The 24604-nt window shown below is 38.1% G+C and overlaps 1 protein-coding gene across 1 annotated transcript in view; it reads left to right on the plus strand.

Annotated features, from left to right (window-relative positions):
- P5CDh1 (delta-1-Pyrroline-5-carboxylate dehydrogenase 1) overlaps nucleotides 1-24604 on the plus strand; it is a 241063-nt gene that overhangs the window by 69126 nt on the left and 147333 nt on the right. Inside the window, exons 4-5 of the mRNA XM_067141060.2 lie at nucleotides 3878-3925; nucleotides 17179-17393. Coding sequence (XP_066997161.1) covers nucleotides 3878-3925; nucleotides 17179-17393 — 263 coding nt within the window. The remainder of the gene's footprint in view (nucleotides 1-3877; nucleotides 3926-17178; nucleotides 17394-24604) is intronic.

Below are 24604 nucleotides of genomic sequence, written 5' to 3' on the forward strand. Positions count from 1 at the left end.
TCACCCCCAGGTTGGGACCCACGGTCCTAGACAATCTGGGCTGCCACAAGAACAAAGTTCCACGTGAATCAAAATAATATAAAACTGAAACTTTAAATGAAACACACAACAGTAACTCTAAAGCTATAAAATGGTTTGAAAAAAAAAAAAAAAAAAAACAAGCAGGTGGCCACGCGATTTGGGTCACATGGCTGTCAGCTTGTGTTCAGGAGATAGTGGGTTCGAATCCTACTGTTGATAGCTCTGAAGGTGGTTTTCCTTGATTTCCTGTTTTTTTACACCAGGCAAATGCTGGGGCTGTATCCTAATTAGGGACAGGGCCGCTTCCTTCCCACTCCTACCCTTTCTTATCTCATTGTCGCCATAAGACCTATTACGCCCTTCCCGCGTCCAGTGTGGGTCATGTAAAAGAAATCCCGACCAGTCTCAGGGTTCATGAATATATTTTTTGTGTGAGTGATCAAAGAGACACCGCCAAATAATATTTCATCTATCAGCTGAGTTGACGGACATCGCCATCCTACATATCATTGGGTTGCAAGAATACTCGATAATTCGACATCATAATTCTAAGTTATCTTACACCATTGCAGAAAATTTTAAACACCACTTCATGTAAATCTTGACTACAATTATTTATTCGAGAATAGAAATATTGGTAAAGGAAAATGAAATCGTGAAGTTAAAATTCAACCAAAAAATGATTAACATTTCCCCTGGTAGCTTACTATATTTGTTAATGGTCACTATTATCATTTATCTTTTCATCACAATTGAAATGTGCTATTATCATATCTTTATACAACAATCGTAAAGAAAACTGGTAAAATATGCAGAATCTGCATGGTAAATCGATGGCTACATTAATGTATTCCACTTAGGTATTCATATCAGTTTCTGTTAATATTAATATTCTCAGCTGTTCTTAGGACAAGCTATTAAAATAAGATTTATTAATCTTCGGTTGGATTATCTCAAGATATGGTTATAGTATCCCACTATAAGCATCTGGAAAAGCAATAAGTTTCTTATTTATTAGCAAAAGTTTGCTTCTAATCAATTAAAGTTACATTTTATTCAATATCATGTCTTATATTAACTTCCCTTTACAACATAAATTAATCATTGAGTATAACAGGGTATTCAGATCCTTAAGTGAGCCTAAATATCAATTGTGACCTCACGCGAAACAATTAAAATATCTAGGGAACATCTTTCTTGAAGTCGCTGTGCGATATCAATTCAGTTACATTTCTGTACAAAGTAGCAATCATCCATATTAACCTAAATATGCCATAATTAATTTGAGAGAATGCGATTTTTCAGTAGAAATTCTAAGTTATAAATGTCCAGGTGAACGAATACTCAATCTTGTAGGAATACCTTTTGATGATCTTATCCTATCACAATATTCAATAAAAGCCAAAACACGTCATCATTATCATAATATATGGATTTTCAACAAAGTATAATGTCATTAAATCATGAACATGTGTGATCCTAATTTGCATCAATTATTTCATCTCTCTCTTCAAATATTCCATTTCCATCTATTATTTCATCATAGCAACACATATTCCTTCAATTCGTCTTTCATTTCTTTGATATAACATTACATCTTCTTCATTACTTATATCAAATTATCTTGCTTCTTATTCCAAATATTTCACATGTACCTTTCTTAGAGCACAAATAACGTTATCCTCGTATATTCATATCATTGGATCACTATCTTCTTAAATAATGTCAACATTTCTTCTCCCTGCTGTTACTTCCATATCTAGTGCTATCCTAACTCATTATGATAACGTATCACCTAAAAAATGAAATGGCATATGGCTTTTAGTGCCGGGAGATCCCAGGACGGGTTCGGCTCACCATGGGCAGGTCTTTTGATTTGACGCCCGTAGGCGACCTGCACCTTGTGGTGAGGATGAAAATGATGATGAAGATAACACATACACCCAACCCCCATGCCAGGGAAATTAACCAATGATGGTTAAAATTCCCGACCCTGCCGGGAATCGAACCCGGGGCCCCTGTGACCAAAGGCCAGCACGCTAATCATTTAGCCATGGAGCCGGACATGTATCACCTATATACACGTTTACACATCACTTGGTATATTATTAAATCTTAAAATATTCTCCTCATAAGAACTTCAAATACGATATGGCATAATATGTTTGGATTCTTTGCTTTCACTGAAATACTATCATCACTTTACTATATCGCTTTTCCTAATTGGTGTTAATTATGTTTCTTAAGAAGACTACTTATTCCCTTTATATCAACATAATAAATAAATCACTCGCGAGAATCTAACACAATTGAGGTTATTTTTAAGACAATAACTATAAAACATATTAGGCTTTAACTACAAATTGTCAATTCATTGTAATATCCTCCAATCTATATACATTTTATTTAAGAAACTTCTTTTTTTCTTCGCTTCTGGAATGATATTGCACATTCATCCTCCGCAGTCATGGGTGATGGTCAGATTGTGTGGCTGGTCATCTAGATGTCGTCTGTGGTGTTGGTCCAGCTCAGGTTTATCCAGGTAGCCTGCCACACGTCTTCTTAGAGAGCCATGACGATCTTGACTCGCTCAATTACAAAGATAAAATATTGTTGAAATCACCTATAGCATATGAATGATATCAAAGCCTTGTAACATACTTTAACAATTAGATTTCCTTTAAGATTGCTTTGCGTAATTCTAATTTCTATCAGACCTCCAAGATGTCTGCAGTTATCTCAGTTTATATGTCTTAAAGAATTGCTTTGTGAATCTTCTTCCTTGATATCTTATAAGATTCAGCTCGCTTCTCAAGCGCAATACGTCTGCTTCCTAAGCTTGCTTTTTTATTTCTCTCTCTTGTACAGTGTTGGTTCTTTTAACAATTTGAATTCTTATTTTGTCTTTATCACTGCCATTACGATCCTATATATTTCGACATTCCGTTATTCTGAACTTCCATGATATTCTATAACGTTATTCATTATGTTTAATTTAGTTGTCAGTAATTGCGTTCATTGCAACTCGATTGAGTTTTATTTCTGGAATAGTGGAATGGCACACTATCTGTGTCGGTACGACATTAAAAAAAAAGTACCCGGGCAGCGCATGGAACAACTTTATATTAAGGCATGTTATCTGACGTATTTATAACCAATGCTACAGAGCAGCATGGGTCCCCTAGTTTACAGTATTTACATTTTACTGTGGAACACACAATGACTCAAATACGTAATAAAATTACTTAAACTGAGCGCATAGCTGTGAGTTTGCATTCAGGATATAGTGGGTTCGAATCCCACTGTCGGCAGCCTTGAAGATGGTTTTCTGTGGTTTCCCATTTTCACGTCAGGTAAATGCTGGGGCTGTACCTTAATTAAGGCCACGGCCCCTTCCTTCCCATTTCTAGCTCATAAGACCTATATGTGTTGGTGCCACGTAAAGCAACTTGAAATATTATGTCAAAAACACATATCTAGGTTATGATAGCCGGGTGGTCAGTGAAAACGACTGGGCCCATTGGAAAGGACCTAGGGAGAACACTGGGTATGTTGTAGTGTAATATTTATATTGAACTTGTGTGTTTGACAGACTGAAAAGTTTTTAAGTTACATTTAACTGAGTCAACACAGGAAAGTATGGCTTCCTTCTTAACAAACCTTTCTGATTAGTCAGTTTAGAGTTTTTCACTCTAGTGTGCGACTTGCATTAAGTGATGATTATGTACTTTAGCAGAACAGTATATTTTTTTCACTCTGTTTTCTGGTTCACAGGTTATTTTTGAGATGTTGTATATTTAGTATGACTTGACTGTGATTTTTTGAGCAATTAATGGTGATGCTTTTCTCTTTCCAGCCACACAATCATTCCCACAAGATTGCCAAGTATTACTATGCAACTGCGGTAAGTTTCATGTTATGGTAAAATACCTTAGTAGCGTACGATGGTAGTAGTGATATACTGGAATAACACCATAGCCTAAAGTTGCATATTGCATATTGAACCAGTTGATCTTGACATGTTCTTAGTTCATTATAGGGATCTTGGGCCCAGATAAATTATATTTTTTGACCAGAAGTGAAAGAAAGGCCTACTTTTTTGCTTTCTGAGGATGACACTATCTTTGAAAAGTTACACATGGACTTTTAGTGCAATTACAGTCCAATTTCAACTGAATAGATAGAACTTTTCTTGATGTTTTGCCATGTGCTATCTATATTCCATATTTTAAGGCCATGTTTCACAATATTGGGTTTGACGTAGATCAGTGGAGTTGATTCATTAATTACTACTGAAATAATTCATAGCTTTTTTTATTTACACATTGATTAGTAGAACTTGGATTTCTATGAACAAAGGAACCATCAAAACATGCTCATACTTGTCACAAAATTATGCTGAAAATGACTTCATAAATATGTAATTAGATACATAACTATGACTTAAAATTTCTCAATTTTCCTGTTTTGTCTGCTGGTGTACAAGACATTAGATATATCCCCCTCTCCCACTTTTTGTACACATTTTTGAGAGAACAACTTCAAAACTGAATATTATAATGAACTAGCCGATGTACCCGTACTTTGCTGTGGAATTCTACATAGTATACATAATTCTAGGTTAAGTAGTGTACATGTTTTGAGTAAGATAATATTAAATTGCATAGCTCTTAACGTTACTCCAGAAATACGATGGGAAAGTCACTGTACGTCTTTTCTCATGTGAAGACTGGGTTAGGGAATTATCATTTTATTGGCAGGCCCTTTTGCCTGCTATCAGTCACAATTAAGTTGGAGAGTTTTTGTTATGATGGCTGGTCCACTTGCCTACTGCCAGTCAAGTTGGGCAGTTTTCGTTATAATGGCAGACACTCTCCACTTCTTTTTACATTCTCAGAAAGACTGTCTTTGACCCCCCTGTGGGTGGGGGAAACAGATGAAGAATACACCCACAGTATCTGCTGCCTGTCTTAAGAGGCAACTAAAAGGGGCCCCAGGGGCTTTCAACTTGGGAGGATGTGTTTGTGACCACGGGCCTCTTAGCTGAGTCCCGGCATTGCTTCCACTTGTTCCAGGCTCCTCACTTTCATCTATCCTGTCTGACCTCACTTGGTCAACTCTTGTTCTTTTCCGACCCCAATGGTTTTAGGGTTTTTGAAGCCTAGGGAGTCTTTCAATTTCACGCCCTTCATGGCCCTTGCCTTTCTTTGTCCGTAACTTCATTTTTATTCCCTACTTTTAACTTATCTTTTCTCTCTCTACCGCCTGTGGGTGAGGGACGCAGACGAAGAATATACCCTCGGTATCCCCTGACTGTTGTAAGAGGCGACTAAAAGGGGCGACCAAGGGCGTGATTGTGTTAGAACCATGAAGCTACTTGTGATTAGTACCATCACGCGGGGAATACCATGGGTCGCCTTAACTTGCGAAAAGTACCACTATGTAATTTACACAATAGGTTTGTGATCACTAGCAACAGAGGGTGAATCAATTTGGGTTTTACATTATCCATGATCATTACCATTGTGAGAAACACCATGGGTCTGGGCATTGCTTGTGATTAGTACCACTATATGAGTGGCACTGATGGTCTGCGTTGCCTGTGATTGGTACTCTCTATGTGAGGAACACCACGGGAATACCGGTACCCATGATTAGTTCACCTAGCTGAGGAACACCATGGGTTTGCGTTGCCTTTGAGTTGCACCATTTTGTAAGAAACACCGTAGATCTGTGTTTCCTGTGCGACGAACAGCACTTGTATTACCATAATGTGTGGAACACCGTGAATCTACGATGCTTTTGATTAGTACTGCAACATGACAAATACTATGGTTCTCCTTTACTAGCGATAAGTACCATTATGAGGGGCCTTTGACCTGGATTTTGGACCCCTTTAGACAACAAGCATCTCGATTCAGGATTGTGCTTTATAAGCAGTCCCTTGGTCAGTAATACTACTGTTTATTATAGTTTCTGGGAAGGTGGGGCATTGCTGGTTGGATCCACTGATTGTTTTAAATTCACATCCATCATTTCATTCTTAATCATTGCATTTTTTTATTCTGGTCAGTGGATGATTTTGAACTTTTAAATTGTCATTACATTTCGTACCATTAGGTGCTGATGACCTAGGTGTTAGGCCCCTTTAAACAAGCATCATCATCTTTGTGGTCTTCCCAATTTAAATCAACATAGGTCATTACAATTAATTCAGTAGGAATGTCTCGATTAAAAGCTATGCTATCATATGAATTAATCTATCAAATGAAAAACTGCCTATTTTCTCAATGTTGACAAACAGAACTACGCTGCCAATCCAATAATCCAAAGTTCCCAAGCTTGAATGACCAGGGCGCAGACAGCCGTGAACACTCCTCTGCCATTATTCTTCTAAGTATGCACACTGCTCATTCCAATCAGCGCCTCAGAGAAGGGATCCAATAGCTGGAATACTATGATGAACCAGTGTGCTACATACCAGTAGTATCAGAAGATTTACGAACCAGAGGAATGGCATGCTAAAGAAGAAAGTTATCCAACTCCCCAGCTACTTCCCGCCATTATTCAGGCATGTTGTTATACTCCGTATGCAGCAATAATCCCATCTATTGGACATGAATGCCGGCAGAAGAGACAAAGCCTATCACAAAAATCAGTTGTCATTGTAATTTTATTGCTGATCAGTTTTATGAGCTTTTGATATTGTAGGCCTTCACATTTAATTTTAATCTGACTCTGTGATATTAAGGGCATCTAATATAAAAGGAGTCTTCCCTTCTTTCATGACTCCCTCTTGCCTTATTCTTCAAGCAATTGTTCCTTTACCACGAACCTGCTACGCAGGCGTAGCAGGGGGAGAGGTGATACTCCCACGTGGCGCGTCCCAGGTGGCGGATAGGGGGGTCCTAACCGGCTTGCCGGCGGACTTGAGGGAAATAAAATACCTCTCGCGGACCAGACAGACACCCCCTGTGGGTGGGGGAGGCTCACGAATAATACACCCACGGTATCCCCTGCCTGTCGTGAGAGGTGACTAAAAGGGGCGACCAAGGGATGATTGAATTAGAACCATGAAACTACTTTTGATTCGTACCATCACGCGGGGAACACCATGGGTTGCCTGTACTTGCGAGTTGTACCACTATGTTCGGTGCGAAATGGGTTTGTGTTTAGTAGTAGTCATGAGCGTGGCCTGGGGGTTTCCAGTGCCCGTGCGTCGTACCCATGTGAGCACCACCGCGGGTCTGGGCGTAGCCTGTGAGTTGTACCACTATATGAGCGACACAGTGGGTCTGCGTGGCCTTTGATTAGTATCCACTCTGTGAGGAACACCACGGGGCCCGTGGGACCGGCTTCCGTGCCTAGTACACCTAGGTGAGGAAACTCATTGGTTTGCGTTGGCTATGAGTGGCGCCATTGTGTGAGAAACACCATAGTCCTGCGTTACCTGTACGAAGTACACTACTTGTGAGTAATACCGTCTTGTGTGGAACACCGTGAGTTTCGCTACTTTTGATTAGTACCCCAACATGCCAATACCATGGTTCTACTTTACTCGCGACATGTACCATTCTGTGGGGCCTTAGACATGGATTTTGCACCCCTTTCGACATCAACCATCATCGTGCTTTATGAGTGGTCCCTTGGTCAGTAATCAATTGTGTATGATCTTTGTTTGAGTCTGATCCACTGTATTTTGGTTGTTTGTTTCCTTTTATTTTTTTTAAAATTTCTTTTTTGTTGGGTTCATGTCCATCCATTCATTCTTCATGACGACAATATTTTTTTTTTTTTGGTCGGTGGATGAATTTGACATTTTTGTTCTTTCATTTCGTACCATTAGGGGCCGATGACCTTGATGTTAGGCCCCTTTAAACAACAAGCATCATCATCATCAATTGTTCCTTTATGATCTCCTTTGGTCAACTGTTGTTCTTTTCTGACCCCAGCAATCATTCAAGCTTGGGAACTTTGGATTATTGGATCGGCAGCATAGTTCTGTTTGTCAACATTGAGAAAATACGCAGTTTTTCATTTGATCGAGTATTTCATATGATAGAATAGCTTTTAATCGCGACATTCCTACTGAAGCCTAGGGAGTCTTTTTATTTTCACACCTGTTGAGGCCCTTGTCTTTCTTAGGCCAACACCTTCATTTTTCGAAGTGTTGGACCCCTTCCATTTTCTCTCTCTGATTAGTATTATATAGAGGATGGTTGCCTAGTTGTACTTCCACGTATTATAACTATAATCACCCCCACCACCACCACCTCCACCACTCTTATCATATTCGGTACGGTAGACCTGAATAAGACATAAATGATCAGAACTTGTATTCTCTATAACTTTTGATATATATTACTTTTCAATAAGACAGATGACATAGGCTAGGTATTTAAAAATTAAATTTCAGGTGCCTTCCCCTAAACTACCATTTCATCCAGTATGAGAACAGTTATTTATAGCCTAGACTGTAGTTCCTTATTACCAGACTTTACACACTGATTTTCAGTACTGCTTAGGCAAGGGACAAGCGCGGACATGCTGGGTAGAATGTGACGGTAGTGCTAGAGGGAAGTGTTGGAGGGGAGAGCAGGTGCGAAGCAAAGAGTGACAGGGAAGGTGATCGGTGTGGTTCAATATAGGGCAGTTATAGGTAGATGGCAGGTGAGAAAGAAGAAAGAAGAAATGAAAAATGGTGCAAGCAAGATGGAGCTGGGCATGAAGGGGGCGATGATGCTGACGGCAACGGTGATTATGGTAATGTTAACTATTGGCAGTGTGGAATTGAATCCCGGGCCGAGCTCTAGTGGAAGCTTGAACTGGGAAGACATGGAAGTAATTAGGAAGGTGTTTAAAGAGGTGGTCGAAGAAGTTTGCCCGTTTGAGCAACTTAAAAATATGATACAAGAGAATACGAAGGAGTTCGACAATATGAAGAAATGGTTCCAGGGAAAAATAGACGCTACTACAACTAAAGTGGGAAATAACGCTAAAGAAATTGCATCACCAAGAGGAAAAACAAGCAAATTAGAAGAGTAAGTGGCAAAGGTGAAACCAGAAGTTGAGTCCAGTAGTCAAGATCGAAGAAAGAAATGCTTGTTTGTATATGGTTTTCCGGAAGATATGATAGAAGACAAAGTAAATACAATATATAAAGTGGTGGAGCTTATTCAGAGAAAAATGAAAATCAAATTTAGTGAGGTAGATGTAGACGATGTGGAAAGAATAGGTAAAGCGCAGGGTTGTAGGCCTATAAAAGTGAAATTGCTATCTACTCTGATGGCCGAGATAGTGATCAAAAACGCTGTTAACATTCAGAGTGACAAAATTTGGATTAAGAGAGGCATAGGAAGCGAAGGGATGAAGAACTTAAAAGTTCTTAAGAAGCATACGGTTAGGGCCAGACACCAAGGACTGAAAGCTTACATCAGGGGACAGCAATTAGTAGTGACTATTGGCAGGTGGATAAGCTTTTGTTCTGTAACAAACTTACTAGAAGTAGAAGAAAGGATGAAACAGGATGAAGATACGGGGACAAGAGTGGAAGAAAGGCTAGCAGCGGGAATCATTCCCGGAGAAGATGGTCATGAGGTAAGGGGGTGATCCGGGTCTAGTGAGGTCATAGAAGCTGCTTTGAAGATGGATAGCTCAGAAGAAGGAAGGAGAGAAGATTGCAGTATAGAGTCAAGCTCCGTGGCAACCCCGTGCAGAATTATCGATAGTCGGCAGTGAGTAATGTGACTCCGCTGACAGCAATCGGGATTGCTACTAAAGAAGCATATAATGTGTATACGGAGAGCTTGATAAGAGATGGGCTGATGGAGAGAAAAGACACATCCAGTAAAGGGGAAACATTGAGGAAAGGTAGAAGCATGAGCTTAAAAGATCTGCTGGTAAGGATAAAAAGGAGGAGAGTGTAGTGATGAGAAGTAGAAAGTTAAGTAAGGAGAGTTGGTAGATGATAAAGTCATGTAGTATTGAAAAGTTTAGTGATTTGTGTGTAATTAAGATAATTTGGTTGTGATTTGGAGAGAAAAAAGGAAAGTGTATGAGATGAGGAAAGTATGATAATTTGAATGCAAGAGTGGTTAGCTGATGAGATGGATGAGAAATGGAAATGTGGAGTTGGTTGGGCCTGTAATTAGATGATGAGATGAGGAAAGTGTGATAATACGTGAAAAGAAAGTGTGAAATTTTGGTTTATTTATTGTAAGGTTTAGTAGTGTAAAGTTTAGTGACGTGAGCATAATTAAGGTAATGTAGATGTGAGTTGGAGAGTAAAATATAAGGTTTTTTGGAGTGAGTAATTCGAATTGAGGAGTGGGTAGTTGATGCGATGGATAAGAATCTGAAATGTGGTGTTGGATAGGGTTTGTAATTTTAAGAGGTTGAGTGACTTGAAAGGAAAATGTGAGGTTGTGGTTTAACAGTAGTATTGTAAGTGGTCACTAAGTGTGGTATTTGATTGTGAGTAATCTGAACTGAAGAGTGGTTAGTTGAGGCTGAGGACGAGAAATGAAAGTGTGAGATTATAGTTTGTTTATTTAGAGTGGAACTAAGGTAATCTGAATGAGATTGAAAAGCTCAGAGTTAAGTTGGAATGAGAAGTTTATTTTGGTGAGGTAGACGGTGGTATATTTGCTGATTATAAATACGAAGGGTTGATCATAGGCCATATGACTTCGCATATGGTGGCAGATTGTCGTTAAATTTGTTACTGTATTATATAATCTCTGTACCTTTCTTAAGCTCTCAGCTTTACGGATTTGAACTATGTATTTGGCTGAAGCCTGTTAAGTTCAATAAATCCCTGATACATAAATCCTTCATACATACAGATTTTCATTAAATTCTGTTCACTTATATTCTCATGGCTTGGCGTTGATATGGACTTGGCAACAAAATTCGAAATTCATTAATATCTCTGTTATCATAGCCTGGGCGGTAAAGATGTATAAGACATAAATGATCAAAAATTTAATTTTGTATAACTTTCGTTATGTAGTATTTATTGATAGGACCACTAACATGAATATTTGAGAATTAAATTTTAGGCCATCCCATAAACTACCATTTCACTTGGAGTGAATAAAATTATTGATAGCATTGATTGTAGTGGCTCATTCCCCGACTACATACCAATTTAAATTAAATTCTCTTCAGCCAGTTTCTCGTGATGCCCGTACATACATACAGAGATGACGGAAAATTAAAAAGTGCATTTCCTTCTTATTTTGGAAATACCATTCTTTTTAAATTCTGAGCAATGTACAGACAAAACCCTTGTTTTATATATAGATGTACAGTTTCAAAGTAATATGTAGGTCTACTTTCAACAAATACCTTAATATATCTTCATCAATCTTCATCAATGTCCAGAATCTCCAGAAGTAAATGAAGCGGTTCCACTTCGAAGGTTATGTTCACTACAAGTTGCTTTTCTTAAATCCTCTTCCTGATCTGCCATGTTATAGTTTTTTTTTTTCAGTTGGGATGGCACAAAATTATTTTCTGCAGCCCTGTGTGTACATTCTATACTATATGCTATTACATGTAGCTTGTAAGATTTGTTATTGGGAATGCTAATGTGGTTTTTGAATCATAACTTGTCAGCAAACTTACAAAAATTTCACAGCAAAAATGCAACCCTCTAAAAAATTGTTCCCAAGAGTTGGAAAGATTAGACGAACACAGTTTTGTTCAGCAGTGACAAGAGCATACACTGAATACTGGAATACACACATCTGCGAGGAAGCAAGAAAGTATATATTGGAGTACACCATTATGTCTTAAAAGAAAATATTTCATGCTGAATTTAATGATTCCTTGTTTTCATTGATATTTTCACTTGAGGATTTTGTGAAATCGAAGTTTGAAAACCCTCCACTGTGCAATAACTCTTGCTATGCTTCAAAGAATGAATGAACCCTCCACTGTGCAATAACTCTTGCTATGCTTCAAAGAATGAATGTTACAATATGTATTACAGTTCAGCCTTGGACTATTGAGTGAGGTTCTAAATACAAGTAATACTACATTGCACAGATTTCAAAAATGGTTCATCGAAAAAGGGGTAGCAGCCTGTGGAGGTTGCAAGGGCAACGGTCTGGATGGCCTTGTAATAATATTTAACATGGCTTAACTATGTTGATATTGCTACATGGGTGAAAGCATTGGTAACTACAGTCATAACTAACTCCTGAGAACATACAGCTCTGTCTGAATGATCGAATGAATGAATGAATTATGTGCTGAAAATGGCCTCTTCCCAGGTAAATTATTCTGGAGGATAGTCCCCCATTTGGATCCCTAGGTGTTTATACATGACAGGGGAAGGGGAATCATCAGGAAGATGAATACTAATATTCTGTGAGTGAGCATGAAGCGTTAGAAGTTTGAATCGTTGTGGTAGGTTAGAGAATATGAAAAGGGAAATAGACTAAATTTAAATATAATTGGTATAACAGAAGTACGTTGTCAGGAAGAACAGGAAGTTTGGTCAGGTAACTACAGAATTATTAACAAAAAATCAAACGGGGAATGGAGGATTTGTTTTAATAATGAATGAGAAAAAAAGGGAAGCGGGTAACCTACCATGACCAGCATAGTGAATGAATTATTGTCAGGACACACCAAGCCACCAGAATAGTGCAGGTCTATATGGCTTCAAGTTCAGTGGATGATGAAGAAATCAAGAGTATATGAAACGTGAGATGATTTACAACAATATGTGAAAGGAGGCTAGAATCTAATTTTGATGCGAGACTGGAATGCTGTGGTAGGCCAAAGAAGAGACGGTAGAGAAAGAAAAGAATTTGGGCTGGGACAAATAATGAAAGGGGAAGTCTGCTGGTAGAAATGAAATGAAATGTCGTATGGCTTTTAGTGCCGGGATATCCCAGGACGGGTTCAGCTCGCCAGGTGCAGGTCTTTCTATTTGACTCCTGTAGGCGACCTGCGCGTCATGATGAGGATGAAATGATGATGAAGACAACACATACATCCAGCCCCCGTGCCATTGGAATTAACCAATTAAGGTTAAAATCCTCGACCCGGCCGGGAATCGAACCCGGGACCCTCTGAACCGAAGGCCAGTATGCTGACTGTTCAGCCAACGAGTCGGACTCTGCTGGTAGAATTCTGCACCAATTATAATTTATTCCTTGGTGTTACTTGGTTCAAACACCACGGACAATGGCTATATATGTGGACAAGACGTGGAGACATTAGACTTCATTCTGATTAGGCAGAGATTCAGAAACCAGGTGTTGGATTGCATGACCTTGTCAGGTGCAGGCTTAAAACTGATCACAACTAGGTGGTCATGAAATTCTGTCTGAAGTTGAAGAAATTGAAGAAAGGAAAGAATGCAAGCACATGGGATCTAGACAAGTTGGAGGAAAAAAGAGGGAGGGATTGTTTTATGAACATTTTGCACAAGGACTAAATGAAAAGGCTGAAGGGAATACAATAGATGACGAGTGGATAGTCACAAAGAATGAGATCAGTAGGGCTGCTAAAGAAAGGTGAGCTACATAAAGCAGATGGCAAAAAAAAAAAAGTGAGGAAGAATGGAAAAATCAAGAAAAAATTGGTGGATAAGTCAGGAGATACTACACCTGATTGACGAACAGCAGAAATTCAAGAATGTAACAAATGATGGCACAAAAAAGAATGAAATAGAATGTGCAAAACATCTGAGGTAGAATGGATGAAAGTGCAAGGATGTTGAATGTTCTTTGGTTATAGAAAAGGTAGATGCTGCATACAGAAAAATCAAGGAAACTTTTGGAGAAGGTGTAAGAATAATAGGATCTCAGATGGAAAACCACTTCTAGGCAAAGAAGACAAGGCAGAAAGATAACAGGAACATATTCAACAATTCTATCAAGAGAAAGAAGTTCCTTATAAGGTTCTGGAATAAGGAGAGGCTGTTGCTGATGAAATGGGACCTTTAGGTCAGAACTCGACCGAGCTTTGAGAGACCTAAATAGGAACAAGACACCTGTAATTGATGACATTCCCTCAAAATTACTGACGCCTTAGAAGAAACTGGCATGGTGAGGTTATTCCATTTAGGGCAGGTGCATACAAGCGATTCTTGATACAACTCAATAGTTTAGTTGCGTCGTTTCATTCTGCTTACAACTAAACTCTCTAGCTGTTCATGTGCGCATACACAACACAGTCGAGGGGCAGTTATGGTACAATTAATAACAAAAATGCTCTCGCGTGTGCACTACTGTACCTTGATGTTAAAAAGAAATAAAGACAGAATTTTCTGTTTGTCTGTTATTCCGTACCAGATTATCGAGAGGAAAATTTCACACATTGCATTCGAAGCTGCAATAGTACCCAGAAATATTTTCATGTACTATCGATTGAGATTAAGTAGTTACAATAAGTTCGTTTCATTAGTTGGTCTACATTCACGTCGGGACACTGAATGGAAGAAGTATATTTACCGACAGGAGAGACTTATTATTACATTAAGATAATTAAAACACATGATACTTAACCAACTGGGCGAGTTGGCTGTGCGGTTAGGTGCACACGCAGCTGTGAGCTTGCATCCGGGAGATGGTGGGTTTGAACCTCAGCCCTGCAGATGGCTTTCCATGGTTTCCCATTTTCACACCAGGCAAATGCTGGGGCTGTACCATAATTACGGCCAGAGTCTCTTCCTGCCCACTCCTAGGCATTTTCTATCCCATCGTCGCCATATGTGTCGGTGCGTCATAAAGTAAATTGTAAAAAAAAACCACCCCCTTTAGAGATTTTAAATAAAGAGCAGGCCTCTTCTCCACTGCTTCAGTGTTTTCAGTATTTCAAAATTCAGGTGTTTACAAACTGAAATGTGCTAGCTGTTTAAGTACATATATTGGATAAACAGGAAAGAACTTCATTACAAGATATCAAGAACATACCAGAGCCAAGAAATACAACAGATACTCAGCCATGAGCGAACACATGACAGACTCCAATTACATGTTTACAGACATAGACAATGACCTTAAAATCATGAAAACTGTAAATGAAGGACATTTATTGATCATGTATGAAGAAATTGACATTTACCTGGACCAAAGGAACAATCCAACAAGTAATATCAATGAGCTTTCTGAAAAGAATAACATCCTATATGAAGAACTAATAAAAGCGAGAGTTAGGAAAAATGTCAGACTCTAACACGGCACATGCATGGTGACACTCAGGTCGTTCAACCTAGGACACGCCCTCCCACTTCCCCTTCACATTCCTCGCTCAGCGTAGAAACTACTAGTACTTGTTTTGAATCAGATACACACTTACCTGAGTAGAAGTGAGTCCTTCTCCGCACATCGGGGCCAACAATGAGGAGTAAGTAACACGATTATATTTTATCATTTCATCTTCCATCTCTCGTTACACTTAGATTTTTATTTTAATTTCAGGAAAAATAATATTCATTACTACAAAGAACTTTACCACTATGGCCCTGAGTTAACTTTAAATTCTGAAGCATTCAATGTATATACTATTTAAGAAATGCATATCATAGATCTAACAATCTTCCATCAAGAAATACTTTAAATCAAGAGTGCTATTCACAACAGTTACCATTTAAGATTTTATAAAACACAACTGTTATCCCCAAGAACATTATCACGAGTTTAATGGACAATTCAACTGTTTTAATCGATCATATGACTTATAATTTTAACAAAATTTGCTAAGATTGTATTTTAAATGTTGTACCATACATCAATGTTTTTTAATGTGTCTTGCCAATTTTAATATCTATTTTATATTCTCATATATTAATGTTAATTTATTATAGCTGATGATGTCCCTTAGGGGACGAAACATGTACTAAATATAATAAATTATAAATTGTATTGAATAGGCGGACCTCATGTTTATAATATTTAAGTTTATCTTAAATATTCACTATTTGTTATTTAACTTGTATGGTTCAAGATTCACTCAACTTATTGAGAACTGAGAAGCTGTCTGAGTGAGATACCGGCCCTGGTCTAGAAAGCCAAGGACAAGGGCCAGAAGGATTTTTAATGGTGACCATGCATCACCTAATGATTTGCAGGCCGTGAAGAGTTGTTGCTTGGTAGGCCACGGCCTATCAAGGCTTTATTGCTGGTGGTTTTCTAGAAATTAACTGTGAGACTTGATTTAACTCTGTAAATGCTATCAGAATTCTTTTTTGCACAATCGTCAAGTGAAACCCCCGTTCTCTTCCGTTCTTTGAAGATCCTGTATCTACACACTTTACGCAGTTCAATATTTTTGGCTGGGTTGAGTAGCTGAGGCGGTAGAGCGCAGGCTTTCTGATCCCAGCTTCGCAGGTTCCATCCTGGTTCAGTAAGGTGGTATTTAAAGTTGCTCAAATAAATTAGCCTTGTGTTGGTAGATTTACTGACACGTAAAAGAACCCCTGTGCCACGAAGTTCCGGCACCTCAGCACCTCAGCATCTCTGCGAAAACATAAATGTTTACTAAGTGGGCTGCAAAACCATTATTATTATTATTATTATTATTATTATTATTATTATTATTATTATTATTATTATTATTATTATTATTTAATTTTTGCATTAGGGCGTACTAGGAACCAAGTTCCAGTTTCAATTCTTCATCCTTTGTTGTTGTTCCTTCCTTTCCTTCCAGTATTCCTTCATTGTTTCACTGTGTTTCTCTTTTTGTCTTCGGACCACTTTGTACCAGTTTTCTTTGCCTCCTACCCTTGGAATCCCTCCATCTTTAAAACTTTCTTCCTGAAAATTTCTCTTTCCATTACTTCTTCTCTAATGTTGTTTCTTTCCAAGTCTTTTTTGATCTCTTGAATCCAGGTGGTTGTTGACTTTTTCTTCCAGAGATACGTGAAGTTATTTTTGGTTAGTCTGTCATCCATTCTGTAAATGTGTCCTGAAAATAGCAGTCTCCTCTTCTGTAATATTATATCATCTTTGAAAATGATGCATGAATTTTATGAGTGGTATTATACTAAATGTGCAGGTTAGCCTCGCATATATTGGTGCCTCTTGTTATTTGGAGCTAGGTTAACTTTGTATTGGTATGTAGTGATAGGAAGTATGTAGTACTTCAGTGTTCTGGAATAATGCAAAATTATTTCCAAATTTTCTTTGCCAACAGGATCTGATCAAGAAAGCAATCAGCACGGCAGTAGCTGCTCAGTGTGAATGGGAGAGAGTACCTCTGAATGAGAAACTGAAGATTTGGGATAGAGCTGCCAACTTGATGGCCGGCGAGTATCGAATGCAGTTGAATGCAGCTACAATGTTAGGCCAGTCTAAGACTGTTATCCAAGCAGAAATTGATTCGGCAGCAGAATTAATAGACTTTTTTCGGTAAGTCACTTTCCTGTAATGTTGCCATGAAGTGTACAACTATGCTGCTTAAACTGGAGTATTGAAGGGTCTTTAGCTGCCTCACTGGGGTGCCTGCTGTGGTCATAAACTTGAGAAGTAGTGCCACTGCCTCTGCACTGTCAAGCAGCTGTAAATAATGCAGCTTGCTGGAAAGCCCAACAGCTTTGGGGTAAGGGAGCCTTGTAGGTAGGATGTTGTACCTTAAGTAGGGGAAATGACACATTAATATGCAGCACCTTCTCTCCAAGTTAAAGTTGCAACATCACTGCAACCAAGTTGGTCGCCAATTTTATATTTATTTTATTTCACAATATACTTCCTCTCATTTTACTTAACTTGAACTTACTTCAAATAAATAAAACAATAATAATAATAATAATAATAATAATAATAATAATAATAATAATAATAATAATAATCTGAAAGGTCCATAATTTGGGTACGAGAGTTCACCAGAATGGATCCCTCGAATTTGGATAGTGCTTGATAAATTTTCTCTTGTCTACTGGGGTGTGCACATTAAGCTGTGTACTGGTACATATGCTATGGGCCTTACCTAACCCTTTGAAAACTATTAAACATCTGGAAACTGCTGATAATAAATTTCATTTTTGTTCTGTATTGATAGCCACCAAATGTCATAAAAGAAAGAAAAGTTCCTCCTGATCAATACTTATTTATTATCACATGTATGATAAAATTCACATGTATATTAGGACCGGTTTCGACCTCTTACAAGGTCATCCTCAGCTGCATTAGAATCTTATGTTTGCATTTTGTATTATGCCTCATTCTTGAAAGCTTTATGACATAATCTGAAATTTAACATTATGTTGATTACACTTTTGCTAAGAGTTCTAATGTTACAACATAGCTAAGATGTTAAATACTCTTATTACATAATATAATGACCCAATGTACACATTTAATTATAATAAAATGAGTTCGTCTTTTTTCTTTTTCTAATGCGTAATGAGTATGTAGGAACCATTTACCATAGCGTTTGCCTATTTCAGTTAAAATAAGCTCCATTTTTATAAATGTTTAGTCATGTATGAGGCAAGCTTTGTTGATACTTGTGAAGTGATTAATGTTATAGAAGTAAATTAGCAGTAAAATACGCTAACCAAATGGAATTATATGCTGATAGTTCAATAAAACATATTATATATCTACATTAAAATATTAGCAAACATGGTTAAACGTGCTTGAATGCATTTTTGAAAGTCTAAAACAGCTGATAGCAATAAATCTTGCATTGTTTTGCAGTACCTATTACATTGAAATAATGTGAAATTTGCCCATTATATAAACACATTAAAATATTAAAACATTGTACGATATGTTTCGACGCAAATGTCTGTCTGTAGTCTAAATTAACAAGTGACAGCACATTCTTATGTTGTTTTAAAAAAGACTGATGAACATGCGAGTTACAAGCCTGAATTTGTTTTTTTTTTTTTTTTTTTTTTTTTTTTTTTTTTTTTTTTTTTTTTTTTTTTTTTTTTTTTTTTGCAATTTACTTTACGTCACGCCGACACAGATAGGTCTTATGGCGACGATGGGATAGGAAAGGCCTAGGAATTGGAAGGAAGCAGCCGTAGCCTTAATTAAGGTACAGCCCCTTCATTTGCCTGGTGTGAAAATGGGAAACCACGGAAAACCATCTTCAGGGCTGTCGACAGTGGGGCTCGAACCTACTATCTCCCGATTACTGGATACTGGCCGCACTTAAGCGACTGCAGCTATCGAGCTTGGTGAATTTCTATTTTACGATCAGATATAATGAACACGTCAATGCCATCAAGCATAATCATTTTTCTGCAATAGGTCAGCACATGCACGAGTACAAGCATAAATTTACGGATATAGGTAATGATTTGAAAATATTAAATACAAATCTCAAAGGTCCTTTGCTTAATGTAAACAAAGAATTTTACATAACATTTGATCAATGTACAAACCCCAATTACAATATTAATGAAATAACTGAGAAAACTAATATTTAATAAGATTATCCCTATCATAAAGAATGATTACCTCAGATTAGTCAACAAACGACGTCATACGCAAGCTATAGCGCAGACAGCGGACATACCTGGCTCCGCCCATACACACGCCGAAGCTTCCCCCACTCACCCCTCCACCCCCCTCACAACAGGCGACACCAACACCAGAAGTACGAGATACAATACGTGACAGACAGCCAAGCAGCATACATCTCAACCACTCCACAACAGTAAGTAGATTATCACAGAACTCATACAATAGTACGCAAACTTTAATTCAACAAAAATTTCTAATTCATTCATTTCGACTTACAGATATTTACCAACACCAACATCATAAGAAAGGAAAGAGCCACCAATAATTACGACTTTGTCATTCAAATTGAACAATTTCCAGAACATCAGCCACGTCAAACAAGCCAGGTTTATGTTTAAGTCACAAAAGCAAAATTAGAAAGATAAAGTGGTTGAGTTATACACAAAGTGTATCAGCTAAGCTTATACAAATTCAGGCTTGTAACTCGCATGTTCATCAGTCTTTTTTTAAAACAACATAAGAATGTGCTGTATCGACTGCGGAGGTAGTCAGTTTCAGCAGGTGTTGCGTTAAACGACGTAGGTAACTGAAATCCTGTCACGTTTCCTAGTCTCTTCAAACCCAGTTCCATACTATATGCCACTATATTGATGGCCCATTTCAGATCCAAATAAACAAAGCAGTCTGTGAAAACTATCAAATATGCAACCTTGCCAGATCCCAGGCAACTGGCTGGGAAAAAAAAAAAAAAAAAACACCACCAATAATATCCTTTTGTGGGATTCGAGCCTCCTAACCCTAGGACAATGTTCACTTTCAGATATCCAACCACCGAGCTCGATAGCTGCAGTCGCTTAATTGCGGCCAGTATCCAGTATTCGGGAGATAGTAGGTTCGAATCCCACTGTCGACAGCCCTGAAGATGGTTTTCCGTGGTTTTCCATTTTCACACCAGGCAAATGCTGGGGCTGTACCTTAATTAAGGCCACGGCCGCTTCCTTCCAACTCCTAGCCCTTTCCTGTCCATCGTCGCCGTAAGACCTATCTGTGTCGGTGCGACATAAAGCAACTTGCAAAAAAAAAAAAAGATATCCAACCACACCCCTGTAAATGAGCTATTGTGAGGCTGGACATGCAGTGGACAGTTTTCAGTCTATACAATAAATGTTCCGTCAAGTCTGTGCATGCACCTCCTGTTGTAAGGTACATGTTCTTTGTATCTGACCTAATTTTATGGGTTCATTCAAGGTACTTTTAAAGAATTAATAGTTGCGCTCACAATTCCTGCTGTTTTTTTACCCATAACCACACATCTCGTTTTATTACCCCAGTTTAGGAAGAGGGACCAACGTATTTAAAAATTGTAGTAAATGCAGGGGGTTGGATAAAACTAGATCGCAAAGGGCGGGTGAACCACCTGGTACTTCAGTGAAAAATTATTTGTATGATGCGTATTGTAGTAAAGTCGACACCCTTATCCTTGCTAAGCAAGTCCTACAGGGCAAAATGGCATTTAAAAAAGTTGTTTACTTTCGTGTCTTGCACAACCTCTAAGTTTGTGGGTTTAATTTTTGCACACCCTGAATAATTATATGCTTATACAGGATGCAAACTCCTTATTTGTCAACTCAGGATCTCCATACGCCCTAAACCACTAGGATCTCCAAATCTTGATCAGAACGAAGTTTACCACGCTTAAACTTCAGGATGAATCCTTTGCCACAGAATTTCAGAATATGATCAATGTACAGCTAACAGTTAATACAGCTGGCACAAATGACGTTTAGCAAGAATGGGCCACTTTGCAGAAGATAATCACGAAGTCAGCCGAGGAAACCGTTGGTTTTGTAAAGCAGAAGAGACAAGACTGGCTTGACAACAAGAATGAGGAAATTTTGTTTCTCATCAATGCAGAAAGGGACGCCTATCTATTCCATCTTCAAGATCCATCCTCAAACATGAAGAAAGCACATTTTTTAGAACTCAAAAGAACATGTCAGACAAAGGTAAGAGAAATTAGGAATATCTGGTGGCAACAGAAAGCTTAGGAACTTCAGCAACGAAATGATGTTTGGGACCTGAGGATATTTTACGCAAAAATATAAGAGCTATAAGGTCCATCTCACTCTCCAATAAGAACACTGAAACTGTTGACAACTCTACTACTCTGACAGCCATGAAATCCTTGAGCGTTGGAAGGAGCATTTCTCCACCCTTCTAAATCATCCTTCTACTGCTAATGAAGACTTTCTTCGTGATTTGCCTGAACAGCTCGGACAACCATGGATGGCAGTACCACCCACTTTCCAAGAATTCAGTGCAGCTCTCAATCAACTGAAGCCCAGAAAGGCACCTGGCCCAGATAACATCCCACCGGAATTAATTCAAGCTTATCCCTCAAAATGCAAATTTTCACTCTTAGCCTTAAAATTTGGGAAACAAGAGCTGTACCTGGTGACCTACAGAATGCCACTATCATCACAATTTTCAAGAGAGGAGATCGCAGTGTTTGTGGCAACTACTGTGGTGTATCACTTCTATCTACTGTGGGCAAAATTCTTGCAAGAATTTTACTTACCTGCATCTAAGCTATTTCTGAGATGATCCTCCCAGAGTCTGTGTGGATTTCGATTCTCCAGAAGCACTACTGATTTCATTTTTTGTGTAAGACAACTCATCACCTAGAGATGAGATTTTATATATTTTTGACTCGCAAGTGTTATCTTGTTTCATAATAGAGTTTTTAAACTTATCATAAAATTGATATTAAGGAGTTAATTATAGCAATGTGGTGTTGTACATTATTATATCACCAAGTTTTTCTTTACTTATTATGCAGCTGATCATGGCGTCTAAATGAGCGCCAAAACTAGTTCTGCAATAAAATGTGTTGTAATACCATCTAACAACATTGTATTTGTATTAAAAAGGTGGAACCTACAAGATATTAAGTTTAATTGTGGTCTTCATATCTGTGTTCATTTTACGGGTTCATTCGTGGTACTCATTGTCTTCCAGCCCATAAACAAGCATCTCATATTATCCTGGTCTAGGGAGAGGCACCAGTGTATTTTAGAATTGTAGTAAGAGCGGCATGATGCATAAGACTAGGTTGCAAGGGTCTTGTGGACCACCTGGTATAGTGCTACAAAAGTTACATATTTCAGTGCACGTTACAGAATAGGTTTAGAAACACCTCCGTTGACCTGAACACCAACCTTACATCGCTGAATCATGGACTGTCTAACACGAACAGAAGTTTCAGCAGTTTACAGATTTTTCCCTGCTGCTATTACTATCCTGGCAACCGGTCTCTCTTCAGTGTCAACAGGGGTCTCATACACAAGAGCCCGCATCCAACTTTTTTGAAAGACTAAAGTGGATAAATCGAGTGAAATGGGAGGCCTTGGAACAGAAACTCCCCTCCCAATCCAGTACTGTTAAAATGCTTCATTTAAATGACCTTGCACTGAAATTCCGAAGTATGCCGGCGCCCCATCATGCTGGGACTACACTTGTTGCCCTGCGATCAGTGGAACATCTTGCATCAGATCCGATTATACTTCCAGCCAAAATGAATAAATAAAAAAGCATTAGAAAAGTTGTTTTTCATGTCCTATACAACATCTATAAGTTTGTTAGTCTAATTTTTTACATCCTGTATATTATTTTCATTTCTGTTAAAAATTGAGTCAGTCATCAAATATGCCAGTCTCATCTCTGTAGTTTTGCTGGCACGTAAAAAACAGTAGGATAAAATTCAGGCGCCTCACCATATCTGAAAACAGTAAATGTAATTTGTGGGACATAAAGCCATTATTATTATTATTATTATTATTATTATTAATAATGTAACTGGGATTCCGTGGTGGACAGAGGTGAAAGAAGGTGCGGATATGAATGGGTCGATATAAGACAGTCGGAAGATTAATTTAAAACTTCAAAATTACAGCTATATTTCTTTCTCTGCTATTTTTATTTTCAGATGTTAAATTTTAACAAACAATTTGCTAAGTGGAAACAAGATTTCAGTTACAATAATGAGATATAGAAGTAATACAATAAATGACAAGAGCCCCTTCGCTCCATGAAAATTAGGAGACTACTCCCCAAGCATTACACCTTCCCAGCCTTCCAAAGGTACCGTTCAATATTTACATTAACACCTCTTCATTATTAGAAAGAGCATCTATGCTTTATAAAATTTACACTTGGGAACCTGTTTCCAGAAACGTCCAGGCCTATCAAGGGCACAACCTACATTTTTCAAAGTCAAGCAGAATTCACTGTCTTATATGTTCAACAGTCTAATATCTTTACATAAAAGGAATGAAATAGTGTTTAACAGGGGTTATAGAGTACCCATTCTACCAGGCCTTTGTGAAAAACTACAGGTTAAGTTACTGGCCCAAAAGTCAAAATGGTGAGGAGGCAGACACTTGCGCTCCTTGAAAATTGAAATGAAAGTTTAAAAGCCTATTTGGGCTTATGGCCCGAAGTTACAGAGGCTAAGCATATACTACTGAAGTGGCTAGATGGAGAAAATATTTAAGTTACAAAGATTACAAAAATGTTACAAAATTGTCACCTCAAAATCAAGTAGATAGGGAACACAAGAGGGTAGCTCGCTCTCTATTCCCTGATTTTGGTTATGTTCCTTTGGCTTGTTTGAAATTTATATTGGAAGTTTGAAATTTACATTTTAGAAATTTAAAGTTACATTATTAAAGATGGGAATCTTTCCCCTCGAGCTAGCTTTCAAAGACTACCACTTAGTTAAGCCAGGACTGCCATTACCTTGAGCTGATGGACTTCTCGACTTGCCTCCTTTATTAACACACACTCTGTCGACTGGTACAATCAATAAGACAATCTGGTCAGAAAATATGCCAGCTTTTATACCCAAGAGTAAGGTTCCAGAAAATTCTGGGCTAAGGCCTGACACCCCGAATTCTGATTGGCTAATTAAGTACAAGGCACTGTGGATTGGCTCAAAAATAAATACGCAAAATTTTCCATTGGCCAACATCTTTTTTTTTTTTTTTGCTAGGGGCTTTACGTCGCACCGACACAGATAGGTCTTATGGCAACAATGGGAGAGGAAATGACTAGGAGTTGGAAGGAAACGGCCATGGCCTTAATTA

This window comes from Anabrus simplex, chromosome 2, assembly GCF_040414725.1.
Source record: "Anabrus simplex isolate iqAnaSimp1 chromosome 2, ASM4041472v1, whole genome shotgun sequence".
In the NCBI taxonomy this organism is placed as follows: Eukaryota; Metazoa; Arthropoda; class Insecta; order Orthoptera; family Tettigoniidae; genus Anabrus; species Anabrus simplex.